The 19,485-nt window shown below is 45.6% G+C and overlaps 1 protein-coding gene across 3 annotated transcripts in view; it reads right to left on the reverse strand.

Annotated features, from left to right (window-relative positions):
* LOC123844020 (T-cell surface glycoprotein CD4) overlaps positions 1 to 19,485 on the reverse strand; it is a 59,506-nt gene that overhangs the window by 24,963 nt on the left and 15,058 nt on the right. The window contains exons 1-3 of one of the 3 annotated variants that reach the window (XM_045873953.3): positions 17,860 to 18,047; positions 11,423 to 11,528; positions 11,155 to 11,319 (exon numbers count right to left, since the gene is read on the reverse strand). The exons of the other annotated variants lie outside the window; for them this stretch is intronic. Coding sequence (XP_045729909.1) covers positions 11,155 to 11,319; positions 11,423 to 11,471 — 214 coding nt within the window. The 5' untranslated portion in view covers positions 11,472 to 11,528; positions 17,860 to 18,047. Of the gene's footprint in view, positions 1 to 11,154; positions 11,320 to 11,422; positions 11,529 to 17,859; positions 18,048 to 19,485 lie in introns of those variants that run through there. 3 annotated transcript variants of the gene reach the window in all.

Genomic DNA, 19,485 nt, shown 5'->3' on the forward strand with positions numbered 1-19,485 from the left:
TACTAAAAAAATAAATACAACTTAAAAAAAAAAATACAAGAACATTAACTCAAAGGAATACATTCACCCCTATGTTTATTGCAGCATTATTTAGAGTAGCCAAGATATGGAAGCAGCCCCAGTGTCCATAGATGAATGGATAAAGAAGAGGTGGTATACATATAATGGAATACTATTGAGCCACAAAAAAAAGAACGAAATCTTGCCATTTGTAACAACATGGATGGAGCTAAAGAGTATTATGCTAAGCAAAATAAGTCAGTTAGAGAAAGGCAAACACCATATGATCTCACTCATATGTGGAATTTAACAAACAAAACAAACAAGCAAAGAAAAAAAGAGAGAGAGAGAGAGAGAAACCAAGAAGTAGGCTCTTAACTATAGAGAACAAACTGATGGTTACCAGAAGGGAAGGGTTGGGGAGACAGGGGAAATAGGGGATGGGGATTAAAGAGTACACTTATCATGATGGGAAAAAAAAAGGTTTCAAAATTCCAAAATACCTTCATTAAAAGATGCATTGCAAAAAAGCAAATGAAAAATTAAAGACACAGCGGTACCTAAAACAAAACACTATAAGACTGACGTAACTCCACTGCTCCCCTCTATCCTTCTTTATTTGACTACTCATTCCAGTAATCCTCCGCCTGAATTGTCTTTCCACTCTGAAAAGACTACAAGACCGTAAACAAAAGTCTGCCAAACGAGTGACCTTACAGACACACCCATACTATCCTCAAAAGAGAGCCCCTATCTGGACCCCTCCCAGAGTTGATGGGACTCTATGGGATTTTTTGCTAAACTGCTATGTTATTCCCTTCAAGCAGCCAAGGGAAAACTAAAATTAAAGCTAATGGAAAACTTTGCCAAATTCTGGTAGATACCCGAGCTGCATACAGATGGGATCCTGGAAAAACTGGCAGAATCCAGCTCAAGGTGAGAACTCCTACCAGAGTCAGCTCTTCTCTATCTCTGACTGTAGTACCAAGTAGAGAGAGAAAATAAAATATCTTTCGCACCCTCTTTGTGGCTACCTCTTGAGTCCAAGAATATTTACTGTTTGTCCCAGGTGAACACTGACAAGATATTTAAAAGGATTTTTGGGGTGCCTGGGTGGCTCAGATGGTTAAACACCTGCCTTCGGCTCAGGTCATGATCCCGGGGTTCTGGGATCCAGCCCTGCATCGAGCTCCCTGCTCAGCAGGGAACCTCCTCCCTCTCCCTCTGCCTGCCCCTCTGCCTACTTGTGCTCTCTCTCTCTCTGTCAAGTAAATAAAATCTTAAAAAAAAAAAAAAAGAAATGTAGTAAAAATGAAACCAAACACTTTTCGGGTTCACATGATCTGAGGTAATCTTTAGTAATTAAAAGCTAGTTTACATTTGTTGGTTTAATTAAACTAGATATGTCTTTAGAATTATCAACATTAAAAACAATGCAGACGGGGCGCCTGGGTGGCTCAGTCAGTTAAGAGTTTGCCTTCAGCTCAGGTCAGGGTCTCAGAGTCCTGGGATAGAGCCCCGTGTGGGGGGAGGAGGGCTCCCCTGCTCAGCAGGGAGTCTGCTTCTCCCTCTCCCTTTCCCCGCTCATTCTCTCTCAAATAAATAAATAAAATCTTTAAAAATTTTTTTAAAAATAAAAACAATGCAGACACACAACTTTTATTCTACCTGGGGTTATTAGTCAAATAAGTTCTTGTTATCTCTGTTACAAAACTTCTCCGCAAGAAAAAAATAACTTGGTATGATGAAATTTGTATAATTAATCTAAAAATAATTGTTGAGAACAAGTAAATTAAATAGATATAAGTGAGATAAAAGTTTTTAGGTGAATTTTTGATGGTTCCCCCAAATCTTTTTAGTAACCTGAAACCTTAAAGTTTTGCTAAGTTAAATGATGAATAGTCTAAATATCTGGATCATTTCTAAATAATATAAAGTACTGAAACATTAATTACTGAACATAGGTTTATCTACTTTGGGCTTCCTTTTATAGAGGAACAAAAGATATTTGCATCTGTTAGTAAACCATGTTTTGTGCCACATTAAAAAAATTACTATGAGAAAGCATATGTTTCGGGGTGCCTGGGTGGCTCAGTCGGTTAAGCATCTGCCTTCAGCTCAGGTCATGAACTCAGAGTCCTGCGATTAAGCCCCGCATCCGGCTCCCTGCTAAGTGGGGAGTCTGCCTCTCCCTTTCTCTCTGCCCCTCTCTCCCCCCCGCTTATGCTCTCTCTCTCTCTCTCAAATAAATAAATAAATAAAATCTTTATTTAAAAAAAGAAAGCATGTTTCTAGAAGTTATAAAACATATTTATATGTCTGCCAAGCCACAGAATGCTAATGCAATTGCTCACTTCATAGTTTCCACTAGAAATTAAAGGTTTTTAGGGGCTAAAAAAAGTCTAATATATGTAATTTAAACTACTTGAAATAATAAGGAAAACATTCTCCATATGCAAGGAAAGTAGGATGTGAGTTTTTGGTAAAAGAAGGTATGGTAGGGGCGCCTGGGTGGCTCAGTCAGTTAAGCATCTGACTCTTGATCTCAGCTCAGGTCTTGATCTCAGGGTCGTGAGTTCAGGCCCCGTGACTTAAAAAAAAAAAAAAAAGTATGGTAAAAGAAAAATGGAAATGCTTTTTTTGGTTGAGGAAAAAGAAAATAATTTTGTCCTAAAGTGAGCCTCCAGTTATCATTTTAAAATATTGTGTTTTGGGGCACCTGGGTGGCTCAGGCAGTTGAGTGTCTGGCTTTTGATTTCAGCTCAGCTCATGATCTCAGATTGAGCCCAGCTCTGCACTGAGTGTGGAGCCTGCTTGGGGTTCTTTCTCTCCCTCTCCCTCTGCCTCTCTGCCCTTGTTCATGCTCTCTCTCTCAAAAAAGTAAAACATGAAATGAAATAATGAAATGAAATGAAATAAAATGTTGTGTTTCACAGAAATAACCAGATTTCCTTGTCAATTTCATTATACTGAACTTTCATCAGATCTTTTTTTTTCTTTCATCAGATCTTTAACACATTTTTTTAAAAGTCTTTTGTCACTTATAGACAGTTCATGTATTACTCTGATGCTTTTGCAAAAGTCCCTACAAAGGTGCTTCATCAAGAAGATTCATTGAGGGCGCCTGGGTGGCTCAGTCGAAGCGTCTGCCTTCAGCTCAGATCATGATCCCAGGGTCCTGGGATCAAGCCCCGCATCGGGCTCCCTGCTCGGCGGGAAGCCTGCTTCTCCCTCTCCCACTCCCCCTACTTGTGTTCCCTCTCTCGCCGTGTCTCTTTCTGTCAAATAAATAAATAAAATCTTTAAAAAAAAAGATTCATTGAAAGGACTCTAGCAAACACAGGTTTCTGATAACTTTAAGATTAAAAAAAAATGAACAAAGTAAGACTTTCCAGAATTAATGGAAAAAAAAAACTAGATTTAAGCAAGAATTAATAACATGGGACTTAATGAGCTGAGGAGGATGATTATAATTTTTATGACTTCTTGCTTGAAACATTGCTGGTTCTTTAATGTTTTATTTTTCCAGATTGAGGAAACTTTTTCTCTTAAGCCATTTATGACTTATAACAAGTTAGTAAAGTATGCCTCTGTAACCAAAGATGAAACATTTACTTTTTCTCCCTACCTAATCCCTCCAAAATTTGAAAACTCTTGAGTATTCTTATTATGACAAAATAGTTATTCACACAAGTTCAATGAGACAATATTCTCCTTGTAACAGGACACAAATGGAAACATTGGTTATATTACCAAGGCTTTGACTGGAATGTTCTATTTAAGAGAGACAAACATAGATTCAGATATAACCAGACAGCTTTGAAGAAATAAGGTCGACTTTATGGAGCCAATAAAGCCCCTTGGAAAAACTGACCGGGTACCTTGTTCATAATGTTCCAGCAAAGCAGTCTTTAAAAAAAAAAAAAAAGAAAGAAAGAAAGAAATGCTTATATGGTCAATCACTATTCTTGCTGCACTTATGTAAATAATCAGACCAAGTTTAATGCAGATGAATTAGTTTTATTGTAATTATCTTTGATAAAAATGGGGATAATTATAGAGACAAAAATTATGTTTGCACCTTTGTCCATATTAGATTCTAATCCTGTTAATTGTCTTTGAATTTTTCTTATATACCTGTATACTGGTCTGGGTCCTGAATTCTTCTAGTTCCCTCAAATATCTGGCTGCAACTCTCCAAACTAACATTTCCAATTTTCTTTTCTCCTTTTGATTTGGAATCACTAAGAACAAAGACTGCCTTTGAATTTCCTCGGATGGAACTAAATCAGGTCCTTTTCGCTACCCAGATGGCAGCCAAACTTCAGGAACCTGAGCCTTGGGGACATGTCCTACAGCTGAGGAAGTTGCCACCTGCCATCTGGCCCTGTGCACCTCAAAATCTTTGAGCTGGACACCTGAAAATCAAATTGTCTAAGAAGAGAAGTAGCTGATGTTATGATAAATTGCTTCCACTCAAGGAGCTGGATCAAGACTTCATACTTAAACTGAACATGAAACTCTTTCTTCCTCTCTTTCTTTCCTTTACTCTGGCTTTGGCTTGGAAAGATAACACTATCATCTGGATCTCCCAGGTCATTGTTAAGGCGGGTAACCCTTCAGACTGCTAGATTGGTCATCAAAAATTTTGATCTGTCCATGATGCTAGAGACCCCCTGGTCCATTTCCCTGTCTCTGGTTAACAATCCCAAACCTGGGGAAGGGACACCAGTCAAGGGTAATCAGAAGAAAACCACCTGTGTGGTCTACAGACCCCTAAATTTTACTGGTCTCCATGACTGTCGCCTTTCCAGTCCTGAACCACAGACTCAAACAGGAATTGCCAGGAGGCATTCCTGATTCAAAATTAGCTTGGTAGACCAGTGTTCCCCTGGCTAGTATTAAATGCAAATGAGGCTATGATCAGGAACGTCTTAACTCTTGAAAGTATTGCAGAATCCACTGCTAAAATTATAGCTGCCCGACAAAAATCCTTAGGCTCTCTGGCCAAAGTTATTCTTGATAATAAGACAGACTTTAATTCTCTCTTAGCTGAGCAAGGAAGTGTCTGCCATGACCAACATCACCTGCTGAGCCTGGATTAACACTTCTAGGGAGGTTGAAATTCAGTTACATAAGCTCACCGACCAAGTCACTTGGCTTAAAAAGGTGACTCCTTTAGGGCACCTGGGTGGCTCAGTCATTAAGCGTCTGCCTTCGGCTCAGGTTGTGATCCCAGGGTCCTGGGATCAAGCCCCGCTTCGGGCTCCCTGCTCTGTGGGAAACCTGCTTCTCACTCTCCCACTCCCCCTGCTTGTGTTCCCTCTCTTGCTATGTCTCTCTCTGTCAAATAAATAAATAAAATCTTAAAAAAAAAAAGTGACTCTTTTAATGGGGTCTTTCTTTGACTTGCTTGATTTTTATTGGTTTGGGTCTTAGGGATCATGACTCCAAAGTGCACTCCAAACATTGGGAATTTTCCTGCTAATAATAATCACACTAGTCTCCCTGGTGCACTGTATCTTCTCAAAGGCTTTATTTTCTTTTTTTAAGGTTTTATTTATTTATTGGAGAGAGAGAAGGCATGAGCAAGGGGAGGGGCAGAGGGAGAGGGAGAAGCAGACTCCCTGCTGAGTCAGGAGCCCAACCCAACTCGGGGCTCGATCCCAGGACCCCAGAATTATGACTTGAGCGGAAGGCAGAAACTTAAGGGACTGAGCCACCCAAGTGCCTCCCTCTCAAAGGTTTTAAACACACTGTTTGCTGCTGTTAACCACCAAGCAAATGATCTCCCTAAGACTGGAACATCAGAAAAGGAACAAAAAGAACCACCAACTTAAAAACTGTAAACTTGAAGTTATAACCTGTGAATGTCACAGAGATTAGGGGGGAAAAGTCATGACCTGTGAGTACCAGACAAAGAATCAACAGAAACTTCAAGAACTTCAGAGCAGTAGCTGGGAGGGGCACTAATGCCAAGCTCAGTTTAGCTGTGAGCTATGATCAAAAGAGGGGAACTTTGAAACAAGAGCCAACAGGACCAAAATGGAGTCAGTTATGCTAACCCCCACATCAGCAAACCAAGACTTAATACCTAACCTAATTGCAGTTTCAGCTTTTCCCAGGAACAGAAACTTTAATGAGTCAATCTGGAATTACCTGGTCAGCACTAGTGAGGAAATCTGCCTGACAGACCCCTTCTGTCCCCTCAAGCAGGTGGCCTTGCCTGAAACAATGCACTCTTTACTAATAAACTTCCTTTTCCCCACCCCTTTTCTGCCTTTAAAAACCTCTCCTTTCGGGGAGCCTGGGTGGCTCAGTCATTTAGTGTCTGCCTTCGGCTCAGGTCATGATCCCAGGGTCCTGGGATTGAGCCCCGCATCGGGCTCCCTGCTTGGCGGGAAGCCTGCTTCTCCCTCTCCCACTCCCCCTGCTTGTGCTCTCTCTATCAAATAAATAAATAAAATCTTTTAAAAAACCCAAAAACTGATTCTAAAGTTTATATGAAGTGGCATAAGACCCAGAATAGCCAACACAATACTGAAGGAGAACAACAAAGTTGTAGAACTGATATTACCTACCTGACTTTGAGACTTACTATAAAGTCTCAGTAATCAAGACGTGGTATTGATGAAAACAATAGACAAATAGATCAATGGGACAGAATCGAGAGCCCAGAAAGACCCACATGAATACAGCTGACTGTGTTTTTACAAAGAAACAAAGGCAACACAGTGGAATAGAGATAGTCCCCTTCTCAACAAATGGTGCCAGAACAACAGGATGTCTGCATGCAGAGAAAAAAAAGAATGAATGAATGAACAAATGAAAGAAAGAAAGAAGGAAAAAGAATCCAGTAACAAATCTTATATCTTTCATAAAAATTAACTCAAAATGGATCATAGATCTAAATGTAAAACACAAAGATAATAAACTCCTAGAAGAAAAACTAGACTACCTTGGGTATGGCAATGACTTTTTTAGATGGAACACCAAAGGCACCACCCATGAAAACAATATTTGGTAAGTTGAACTTTATTAAAACTTCTGGAATGCCTGGGTGGCTCAGTCGGTTAAGCGTCTGCCTTCAGCTCAGGTCATGATTTCAGGGTCCTGGGATCAAGCCCCGCATCGGGCTCCCTGCTCAGTGGGGAGCCTGCTTCTCCCTCTGCCCCTCCCCCTGCTTGTACTCTCTCTCTGTCAAATAAATAAAATCTTCTAAAAAAATAAAATTAGGGCACCTGGGTGGCTCAGTCGTTAAGCATCTGCCTTCGGCTCAGGTCATGATCCCAGGGTCCTGGGATTGAGCCCCACATCAGGCTCCCTGCTCGGCAGGAAGCCTGCTTCTCCCTCTCCCACTCCCCCTGCTTGTGTTCCCTCTCTCGCCATGTCTCTCTCTGTCAAATAAATAAATAAAATCTAAAAAAAAAAAAAACTTTCCTTTCTACAGCTCTTCAGAGCTCTTTTCTATTTGCTAGTTGGGATGTTACCCAATTTATGAATCACTGAATAAAGCCAGTTAGATCTCCAAATTTACTCAGCTGAATTTTGTTTTCAACACACTGGGTATCATTTGTATGGTTTTAAATGTTTACCATGTACCTGTGTTGCTTTTTCAAATCATTTTAACTTTAAAATTAATAAAAATAAAGAAAGTCTCAGCTGGAAGTCTGCTTATTTCAAGCAATTCAGCAGAATAAAATTCTAGGACAAGAAAAATCACTTGCAGAATTTGTGGGAGTGTTCTGAGCTCTGCCGGGGTGAAAATTACATAATGGGCACTAGGAGCCCACAGGCCAAGAAAGGACACAGGTTAGTTTGATCATAGGGTCCTATTTGTTTGTTTGTTTGTTTGTTTTATTTAAAAGACCTTATTTATTTAAGATAGAATGAGAGAGCTCGAGCGTGGGGGAAGAGCAGAGGGAGAAGGAGAAGCAGGCTCTCCACTGAGCAGGGAGCCCAACGCAGGGCTCAATCCCAGGTTCTCCAGATCATGACCTGAGTCGAAGACAGACGCTTAACTGACTGAGCCACCCAGGCGCCCCCATAGGGTCCTCTTTAAACAGCTGTCTGAAGGAAAGGACATGGGCAGGCAAAGGGCAGTTAACCTGCTGATTTCTGCTTTGTGTGCCTTTATCAGAAAGAGATCAGGAATTGGGGGTTTTGTTAATTTTAGGGAATGGCTTTGGGTCAATAAAGATCCAGCCCAATATCCCCCTTTTTCTTCATGTGCAAACATGAAGAGTGGACATGGGTGGGTGTCTGAATTTTCACTCTGGGGCCCCAGCAAGAACCTCCTTGCCAAAAATGGAGGACTTCTCTCCCACTGGACAGAGGCAAGAAGAGGAGACATCCATTTTCAACAAAGATGGTTTTCTATGCACTGTGGCCAATTCAGTTTTGATTGCACTGAGGATAACTTTCTACAAGAGAGCCTAGGGCTGAAAGTTGAAAGACCAAAGCTCTAGCCCCAGCTCTGCCTCTAACTGGGCACAAACTCGGGGCAGGGACTTCTCCTTGGGCCTCAGTTTCCTCACTAGTAAAGTCAGAGTCTTGGACTAAAGCCGTATTTCCCCAGACATCAACCATTCACACATCTTATACATGATTTTGGCCAAATCTACCTATCTTATTAATGTAACATCTTTAAATGCATTCACTTTTTTTAGATTAAATAAATTTATTTTAAAAGGAAAGTTTAGGGGCGCCTGGATGGCTCAGTAGTTTAAGTATTTGACTGTTGATTTTGGCCCAGGTCATGATCTCAGGGTTGTGAGATAGAGCGTCGCATTGGGCTTCTGCACTGAGTGTGGACCCTGCTTAAGATTCTCCCTCTCCCTTTCCCTTTGCCCCTCCCACCCCCAGTTCATGCTCTCTCTCTCTAAAAATAAAAAATAAATGGGTGCCTCAGTGGCTCAGTCAGTCAGGCTTCTGTCTTCGGCTCAGGTCATGATCTCAGGGTCCTGGGATCAAGCCCCACATCAGGCTCCCTGCTTGGTGGGGTGTCTGCTTCTCTCTCTGCCTCTCTCTCTGTGCTCCCTCTCTCTCAAATAAATAAAATCTTTAGAAATAATAATAATAAAATAAATAATAAAAATAAATAAAAGGAAAGTTTGTATCACTATAATAAACAGAGAGTCTGTAGCATTTGACATAAATGGAAGGCACTATTAAAAACAAAAAATAATGTTTTTATAATTATCACAGCTAACACTTGAACCCATCAATTAATCTTAATAGCACAAAAAGAGTTATAGACATCTCATAGCTCCTGATGTGATGAAATTGGTAGTACAAAACACCACCTATGAGGTGTTCTTGTAAAAAAATTACTGGGACACCTGGGTGGCTCAGTCAGTTAAGCATCTGCTCAGGTCATGATCCCAGGGTCCTGGGATCCAGTCCTGCATTGGGCTCCTTGGTCTGCAGGGAGACTGCTTCTCCCTCCGCCTGCCATTCCCCCTGCTTGTGCTCGCTCACTCTCTCTCTCTCTGACAAATGAATAAATAAAATCTTTAAAAAAAATTAAATGTGAACTTAATCAAGTCTCTAGGTTTAACCACCAATCGATAGGAGATTCAAGGGACAGAGGAACATGTTAAATGACACCATAGGAATGCAGCCAGCTCCTATTCAAACGTGTAAAACTTCACAGGACAGTTGCCTCGTTTCTTCAACCAATCAGCGGTAAGAGAAAAAAATCTGGGGGAGCAAATATGTAAATTCAAAGGGATTTAAGGGACATATCAACCAAATACCATGCCTAAATTTTTATCTGGATCCTGATTCATATAAACCAAATGTAAAAATAATATTAGAGGCAATTAGGAAAATTTGAACACTGCCTGGATATTTATCATCATTAAGGGATTATTCTTCATTTTTAATGGGTGACAATGATACTGTGGATATGTTTTTTTAAAGAGTCATTACATTTGGGGCACCTGGGTGGCTCAGTGGGTTGGGTGTCTGCCTTTGGTTCAGGTCATGATCCCGGGGTCCTGGGATCGAGCCCTACATTGGGCTCCCTGTTCGCTGGGGAGCCTGCCTCTTCCTCTCCCTCTACCCCTCCCTTCTCCTCATGCTCTCTCTCTCTCTCTCTCTCTGTCAAATAAATAAATAAAATCTTAAAAAAAACCGAGTCATTACATTTTAGGAGGGGAAGAAAAAAAGAATCATTACATTTTAGAGATACATATCGAAGTATTTACAGACTAAATAATACAATGCTTGGTATTTGCTATAAAATAATATGGTGGTGGAGGTTTGGGGATGTAGATGAAAGGAAACCATTAATTGACCATGAATCGATAATTGCTGAAGCTGAGTGGGATACATGGGAGTTCATTATCTAATTATTCTACTTTTATATATGTTTAAATTTTTCATAATTAAAAAGTTATTAAAAATAAGCAATGAAGGGCACCTGGTGGGCTCAGTGGTGGAGGGTATGACTCTTGATCTTGGGGTTGTGAATTCAAGCCCCACGTTGAGTGTAGAGATTACTTTAAAATAAAATCTTAAAAAAACCAATAAAAATAAAAATGAGCAATGAAATACAAACAATGGTAAATCTAATAAACTTATAAAATAAAAACATATTTACAAAAACACATTTCATGCTGATGAGGTTTTCTCATATGGTGCTTCTGTTCAACAAGTTGAATATTAGAGGCCATACATACAAGAAAGAAGAATTATTTAAAGAAGAGTATAAGGGCAAACCTCAATGTGACAGTAAAACTCCTTTACTGCAAAATACGTTCCTAAGAAGTATGGAGATCTTAATTCTTTTTACTTTAAAAGCGAGAAAAAATATCATTGTGTTGCTTTTTAATGGAAGTAAAAACGTATCATCCTGGGTCTGTAGCAATAATATCCATGAAATTACAGGTTTTATATGATAGTTATTTCTCTAAGATCCATTAAAATAAGGCCATGAACATTAAAATTCTGAAATTATAATAGACACCGAAAGCCACTCCCTGGGCCACCTGCAGTTGACACAGGGAAACCCTGGACTGGGAGACCACACCTGAGCCTGTCAACCAGACCCCTCTGGGATCTGAGAGTTTACCAGAAGCCGGGCTCTGACACCAGGGATGTTCAGTCCATGGTGTCTTCCTCCCTGGATGGGGAGCTGGGCCACCCTACCTGTAAGCCAGAAGGAGCCCTGACGCCCCAGAATCTTGACCATGGAAGAATGTTTCCAGTTGAAGATTATGTTCTTCCCCGGGGCAGTATGGCAAGGCAGTTCCGCTGTGTCTCCCACCTTCGCCAACACCACCTCTCTTCCCAGAGGGACCGCGGGGAGCATCGCTAGGTGGAAGAAAAGGAGGTCAGGCCTCAAGGCCATCCCCCCACTTTTGCATCTCCCAGGCAGCCCCTCCTCCCACCAGGATCCCAAGGACTGAGCACTCACCCAACTGCAGCACCAGGAGCAGGTGCCTAAAAGCAGCCCCTCGACTCATCGTGGCCTTGCTGAGGCAGGCAGGGACCTGGGCCTTCCCCCACACAAAGGGCAGGGCCTGAGGGAGATACCAGTCATTAGTCAGCAGGCATTTATTGGGCCTGGGGCTCAAAGGGATCCAGGGGGATGATAGGCAATCTCACCCATACAGCCGAGCCAGGGACCTAGACATGCTGACTGCTAAGCAGACATCCATCCGGACGTGCTACACAAGGCTGTGCCCAGGCCAGAGTGGGTTCTCAAAGTGGAATCAGAGAAGGATTCACAGAGAAGGTGGCAGATTGGTGGGGACTGAGACAGGGGCGGCCAGGCCAGGCCAGGCCGTGAAGGTCTTTGACTGCCCTGCTGTGAGGCCGGGCCGTGGCCCTAGGCACCAGGGAGCCAGTAAAGGACTTTATGTCAAGAAGGACATGATTTAGGGGCGCCTGGCTGGCTCCGTCCTTAAGCGCCTGCCGTCGGCTCAGGTCATGATCCCAGGGTCCTGGGATCGAGCCCCACATCGGGCTCCCTGCTCGGCGGGAAGCCTGCTTCTCCCTCTCCCCCTCCCCCTGCTTGTGTTCCCTCTTGCACTGTGTCTCTCTCTGTCAAATAAATAAAATCTTTAAAAAAAAAAAAAAAAGAAGGACATGATTTGGTTTGCAGAGTGGCTCCCTCAGCGGCTCTGTAAAAGGCAAGCTGGAGGAGGCCGAGCCCAGGAAGCAAGGTTGCCACAGTCCTGGTGAGAGAGGACAGGCCCAAACTCAGACAAGTCAGAATTATGGAAATGTGGAAAAAGAGACCGCCCTGAGGGGCATGTCTGAGGGCAAATCCCCAGGACCTGGGGCCAGATACACTGTGTGGGGTGAGGGAGAGAAGGAGCAGAGAGTTAACTCCCTGCTCACTCTCAGACCAACCCTGTAAGGCCTCTGAGGGAAGGCAGAAAAATGCTGTTTGGTTTCTGTGAGCTCCGGAGATGGTGGAGGCTGGGGCGGGGGGAGGGGAGGGGGTGTAGAAAGGCTCTGAATGAACCTAGCACAATGGGCGGCCTGAGGTTAGAGCAGCGATTCTCTCTCTCTCTCTTTTTTTTTAAGATTGTATTTATTCAGGGCGCCTGGGTGGCTCAGTTGGTTAAGCAACTGCCTTCGGCTCAGGTCATGATCCTGGAGTCCCAGGATGGAGTCCCGGGATCGAGTCCCGCATCGGGCTCCCTGCTCAGCGAGGAGCCTGCTTCTCCCTCTGACCCTCCCCCCTCTCATGTACTCTCTCTCATTCTCGCTCTCTCAAATAAGTAAATAAAATCTTAAAAAAAAAAAAAAGATTGTATTTATTCATTTGAGAGAAAACGAGAGCACAAGCAGGGAGGAGAGGCAGTGGGAGAGGGAGAAGCAGGCTCCCTGATGAGCAAGGAGCCCGAGGCGGGGCTCCACCCTGGGCCCCAGGACCCCGAGTTCCCGACCCAAGCCGAAGACAGATCCCCAACCGACTGAGCCACCCAGGCACCCAGAGCATCGATTCTCAAAGTGTGGTCCTGGATCAGCAGCAGCTGTTAACTTGTTAGAAATGCAAATTCTCAAGCCTCGCCCCAGACCTGCTGAATCAGAAACTGAGGGGGGGAGGGCAGGGAGGGGGGCACCCCACCATGCCACAGCAGTGAGTCAGGCAGCCTGTCAGGGGGCAGGGCAGAGATCCCAGCTGGGAGTCTGGAGAGGACTCAGGGAGGGAGGGGGTGGGATGTGGGAAGGCATCTGAGGCTTGGTGGAGAATCTTGACAGGGAGGCTAGAGGGTCAGGGCTTTGTTCTGCAGGCAACTGGCAGGAACTGCTGAGTTTTGAGCAGAAATGGGACATGGTCTGTATAGAGCTTTAGGAAGGGGACCAGATGACATGGAGGGAGTGGGGACTGGAGGAAGGCCACCAGATAATGTCTGGAAAGCAGATGGGAACAGGGCTCGTATCTTTGAGCTCCAGGCTCAGACTGGAAGTAGGCCTCAGAGGGGTGGCTGCCTTGGGGGGCAGTGTCAGCGTGAACTTGGTCCAGAGCTTGGCAAGAAGAGATCCTGCATCCAGACTTGTTTCTCTGTCCCCCAGCCCAGTCTTTGATTTGGGCCCCCACCCCCCACCACACCCCACAGCTTGATCTCCTCCAGGATGAAGATGATGCTCCAGCCAGCTCTGCCACCACTGTAGGCCTGGCACCAGCTGGAGCATCGAGAAGAGATTTAGGATGTGTTTGGTTAACTTAAACCAAATCGAATTGAATGGAGGAGGGAAAATCACTGACTTCTTTCTGTACTCAACATATTAATTCTGTTACTAAAGTGGGTCATTTAAGAATGTGTCCACACCTAACCCTGGCCTAGATGAAGCCAAGTCACCCCAATCCATGTTGCCTACTCTTGTGCTCCCCCACCCCCTCTCCCCACCCCCTCCCACCCCTGAGCCATTCTCCAACCTCCTTGCCCTGCTCTCTACAAGGAGGCTGACTTCTGCAGACCGTACCACCCAGCTCCCTTGCCACCACCCGCCCCGCCCCGCTACTAGTTGGGGTTGGCCAGTGGAAGCACCCACAAGATGGGAGGGTCAGGGAAGGAGGCTGGGGTATTTTTCCTAACTCTCTTCCTACTCGGGCACACTTTCCAGCAACAGCTATACTCCCTCCATGCGCTGGCTGGTTCCCTCTTCACGCCTCTGGGAATTACCCCCTTTCTGCAGTCTCTTGAACCATCTAAGGCAGATTCTGTTTCCTGTTGGGCACTGGCCCATGATAGGGATGTAGTCCTCAGATGTGCTGGGGACATGGGCCTCCTAATGAGGTTTGGGGGAAGATATATACATCATATATATTACATATGATATACATGCCATCTCCAGTCACTCCATCTGCCTGAAAGAGGAATGTCCCAGGGCCTAACACAAGGTAGGGGCTTGACAGAATTTTTTTTTTTAAGTTTATTTATTTTTTAAGTAATCTCTACAGACCCAACGTGGAGCTCAAACTCATGACCCTGAGATCAAGAGTTGCATGATCTTCCGACTGAGCCAGCCAGATGTCCCTGATAGAATTTTTTTTAACCGGGGAAATAGGAAGTGAAGAGATCAAGAAGGTTTCCAGAAATGGAGGACAGAGGCTGGTCACAGGTGTAGTTGTTTACAAGTTAGCATGGGGCATGGAGGTGCTGAGAGGAAGACTGAGGGGAGAGAGTGGGGTATGGCCGCTCTTATATCTGAGAGTGGTTCCCACTGTCCTCCCGTCCCAGACTCAATATGTCCTTGGTGAGTGGAAAATAAAGGAGCCTCCATTTGGAATATCCCTTCCCTGGGGTCCAAATTCAGTGTAGATGCCGAGGGAAGGCTAGGGACATTCTTGACCCTTCCCCGAATGGTGGTCATTCCTTCTTCCTCACGCCATGATCCTGAGGTCTGTGCAGAGGGCTTCTTCCCCACCTCCAGCTCCTTGTACTGTCCCAACTCACCCAGGGCTCAGCTCGGTGGAGGAGGCTATGGGTTTCCAGCTGCTGCTTGCTTTGGTGACTTGGGCTTCCGCTGCCGCCCCAGAGAGCAGGCTTTTGATTCCCACATCCTCATCCTCCCCAGAGGCGCTCTGCCCCAGTACAGTGACATCCTGTACACCATAGCCCCTTGAGAGAGGCTGGGAGGGCTTGCTGGTCCCCCAGGCCGTGGCCCCCTGTCTCTCTCTCTCCCTCTCTTTCTGCCTTTCTCTTTCCTGGTTTCTCGCTCACATCTGTGTGTTTGTGTCTGTGCCTCCCCACACTGATGGCTCCCATACTCGACTCCCCACACCTGAACCTCTCTTCCTCTTGGTCTCAGACGCCAGGAACCAATTCTGGCTTTGTTGGTCTTGCCCAGAGTGCCCCTTGCCTCTGCTCCTTTTTCATCTCCACCTCCAGCTGCCACTAAGCTCTAGCCCCTTCTTGCCAGTGAACAGGCATCCAGGGCTCTGGCAGGAATGCAGGCTTTCAACCAGCTTTGATGTGAAGGGAGCCTGCAGAGCACAGCTTGGAGCCGAAGGTGGGTGCAAGGGAGATGTCTGCAGGGTGGACCAAGGGAAAAGGACAGATTCCAGGAAACACACAGAGGCCTCAAGGGAGGGTGAGGGAGGATGGGAGGGAGAGACCCGGAATAGCTCATTAAAGCCACAGCTAGCTACACTTCACACAATCCCGGATCCCATGCCAAGCCCAGGGTAGTACAAACCGGGCAGAGTCAGAGGGAAAGAGATGAAGACATTCTGAAAGGCAACACCCATGCCCAGAGCAGGAGACCAAAAGAGAGATCAAAAGAGACCAAGAGAACCATGAGACCAAAATGGCAACACAAACTCACAAACTCTCGGAGCTCTTGAGGTTCCTGTTGCCCTCACCCTGGCCCCCCAGATGGGATGAGGGGCGAGACTGGGGAGAGGAAGAGGGCGCAGCCCCACCACAGCAACAGTCTGTGGTCCCACAGACACTTTCATCTTCTCCCCAGAGCCCCCAGGCAGCCCCTCAAGCCCTGCCATGGGATGTGCCCCCCACCGCGGGATGTGCCCTCCACCGCATACACTCTCTCTACTGCTCACTGGTTTCATGTAAACTTCCTAGAGACCATGACCCTCTAAGGGACCCTTGTGGTTCGGTGGCTGCAACCTCCACCATCCTCTCCTTTGCCTCAGACGCCCACGTGGGGGGTGCCGTGCCCTCCTTCCTCCCTTCCCCGTATCTCCCAAAAGGTGTGGAACAGAGCTCAACTTTAGAGCCCTAAAAACCCAGGCCCCTATCTGTCCCTTCCCATCACCCACCCTCATCAAAGTTATTTCGTTTAACATTTATTGAGTGTCTAAAATGAGCAAGGCCCTTGGTCTACTGAACTCCCTTGTGGCCATCTCACCATTATGGCCCAGATCAGGGCCTAAGACTCTACAGGGCTTCTGCCTAGAACCAGTTGGTGAGGGGGAGTTTTTATGTCGAGGTAGACCTCTTCTATACAAGTGTCCCCCAGCTGAAAGAGGGAAATCACGTCGGGAGTTCTCTCTGACCCTGTCCTCTGGGAACTCCTTCATCCGAGGCTAAGAGGGCGGCCATTTTGTATGAGCCCACAGAATCTAACACAGCACAAGACATTATTTGTCAAAATACGAAACGGAATGATCTCCCGCACCAGGTTCTACTGTCAGCCTTGCACCCCTAAAAATTTGCCCCATGAAAATGGACATTTCAGGAAGAACTATCCCACCCAGAGCCAAATGTTTGAATTAGCGATAGTGGGGCCTTTCTAGTTTGACGAATCTGACGGTACCGAAAAGGTCCCTCTCCCAAAATATGTCTGGAAGGGAAGGCTGTAGGACACCTGGGGGACAATGCTACAAGGCCATGGAGGTCTTAGGAGAGGGGAAAAGACAAAGAGCATGGAGGCAAGAGGCAGGATTGTACAGGGCATTCCATCTTGAGGGGTAACACCCCCCGCATCCCCCCAACACCACACCAAGCCCAGGAGGGACCTGCAAACCCTTTCTGAAACCACCTAGCCCCCTTTTCGAGAGCAGCTGAGACATCTAAAACTTTCTTTGAACCTGTGTTTCTAATGACATATTTACCTAAGAATATGTATCTATCATGTTTATAGCATTGCATACCTAAGAGTTCAGTTTCAACCCTGTCAGAGAATTCCGTTAATCATTTTAAAGCTCATTAAAATGGAAGGGCCCTTAGACATATTGTTCAAAAATCCTAAAAATGCCCCAAAGTAGATCAAAATGTAGAAATAAATATAAACAGAAAAGATAGGTAAAAGAACTTACCTCTGTCATAAGGCTTATGAAATGCTGCAGGCAAATATGGTTTCTGGTGAATTTCTGGCAATTGAGTCATTGGGAAAATTGACTTGGGGAGCATTGCTTCTAGACTAGATTTCACTTGTCCTTCTCATTTTCTTGCTTTTCCTTTTGTTTCCTCTTTTCATTTTTTTTTTTTTTAAGGGCATACTTCATCCTTAATCTGTATTTATTCTTTCTAACCGTTTCCCGCCCTTTCTTCTACCTTTTTTCCCCTCTTTCCCCTCTTCCTATCTTCTCCTCCACGGGCCCTTGACTAGTTGACTCCCACTGCCTTTCTCAGCCCGGGGTGGCCTCCAGTCTCCGTGCCTTCTCTGATCTTGCAATCTAGCTCAACGCCCCTCTAAGGAGTACCTTCTGCTCCGGGCACTGAGCTGAGCACAGGGGGATGTGGAGAGAAATTTGCCATAGTCCCCGGCCTCTTGAATCTCACATTTAATTTAGTGCGAAACACAAGAGAAGGTGGCCAGAGTTGTGGGCAGAGAACTGGGAGTCCAGAACATTCCAACGCATCTGCAGCCACATTCTCCTCCCCTTCCCAGACCCGTGGAAAAGAATGAAGCTGAGTCTATCCATCTTACCTCCAGGCTTGTGTCTTTCCTCCCCTCTGCTTCTCACACAGGTGTGTCTACGTGAGGGCGGGGAGCTCTGCAACCAGGAGCCCACTGGGGAGAGTGCTTGTTACTTCTGCAGAGATGTATGTAAACGAAGAGACAGGAAGCCCAGTGGTGAGGCTCCTCTACACCCCAGGCCTGGGCCAACGCCCAACGTCACCATCTGGGACTGGGGTCCCCACCCCCTGCCTCTCAGGGAAAGATGTCAAAGTGAAAATGCCAAAGTCAAGGGAAAAAGTTGAGCAGAACTAGGCTGGAGCACAGAGTGTCGCTGAACTTCTTGTTGTGTAACAAGAAAAAGACGGCCTTGATGATACTACAATCTGGTTTGGGCTTCAAGGAAAGGAGAAGTGGGGGGGGCACATGAGGGCATTTGATAGGCCCCAAACAGCCCCTGGCCAGGGTCCTGAGGGCATTTGTTCAGTGGGGAGGGACCAGAAGCACTATGGGTGGCCCAGTGTGGCAGAGAGGGCCTGGGCTGAGGCCTGCAGAGTGACCCCCAGAATGACAATTGACCAGACCCTTTTCCTCTGGCCCTTCAACTCTGGCCAGACCCTCAAGTATTTCTCTAGCCCAGGTCTCTCTCGAGCTCCAGATGTGTAGATCCTCCTGCCCATTGGACATCTCCACTTGGACGCTCACCACACATAGCAAACCCAATATGTCCCACAGTACACTTATCACCTGCTTACCACTACCCTCCAGACCTACTTCTCCTGCAAGTCCCCCACTCAGCGAGGGCTTTGCCACCTCCCAGCTGCTCAGGCCAAATAAACTGGGAATACTCTCTGACTCCTTCATGCAACCCCTCCCATGTGTTTATTTGCCATTTCCTGTGGATGTTACCTTTGAACTCTCTCAGAAGTCTATCCAAGCCACTCTGCCCCACCACCACTGGTCCATCCATTCCAACCCCAGGTGCCATCCCCATCCTGTGCCGGGACCAAAGCCCTGCCTCCTCACTGTCTCCTGGCATCCCCATTCTTTCGTCCTCTAGGCCATCCTCCACCAACAGCCTGAGTGCTCATTTAAATGTGCCCATGTGACCATGCCCTTCCCCTACCATGAAAAGAGTGACTAGTTGAGCTTGCAACTCCAACAACTGATGCAGGCATTTCCACTTGAGACAACCTTGTGATTCATTTGCAGCAGAAAGGAGTCATGCTACTTCTCATTTTATAACACAGTGTACTCAACGTTTGAGATTTAATAACATTAATATTTACTGCTTCATCAAAGGCATTCTTAAGTGAAAGTGGCATTAATATTTTTATTCTTTTTTCACTGCAAGTGCCTGGCAGTGAAGAGCACAATGACTACAGCCCCGTTTGGCTCCGCTGCCTTGATTTGTGCTAAGGCAGCCGTCTAACCCCGATTGCTTTTGCAACATCATCGCAACGTCAACATGGTGACAAAAGCCAATAGTGTCTTATTATTTTTATGGAAGTAGCTTGACCTCAAAATCTCCCTGAAAGAGTCTCAGGGACCCCTCCCCCCCACGGGCCACACTTTGAGGACCACTAATCAAGGAAAGTTTTTTTCCTTCTTCAGATCTTCGCTATTTCTCTGCACAGACTTTTCATTGTCCCCAAA

This window comes from Mirounga angustirostris, unplaced genomic scaffold (genome assembly GCF_029215605.1).
Source record: "Mirounga angustirostris isolate CCGP_5_RB_7025 unplaced genomic scaffold, mMirAng1.0.hap1 SCAF_5, whole genome shotgun sequence".
Taxonomy (NCBI): Eukaryota; Metazoa; Chordata; class Mammalia; order Carnivora; family Phocidae; genus Mirounga; species Mirounga angustirostris.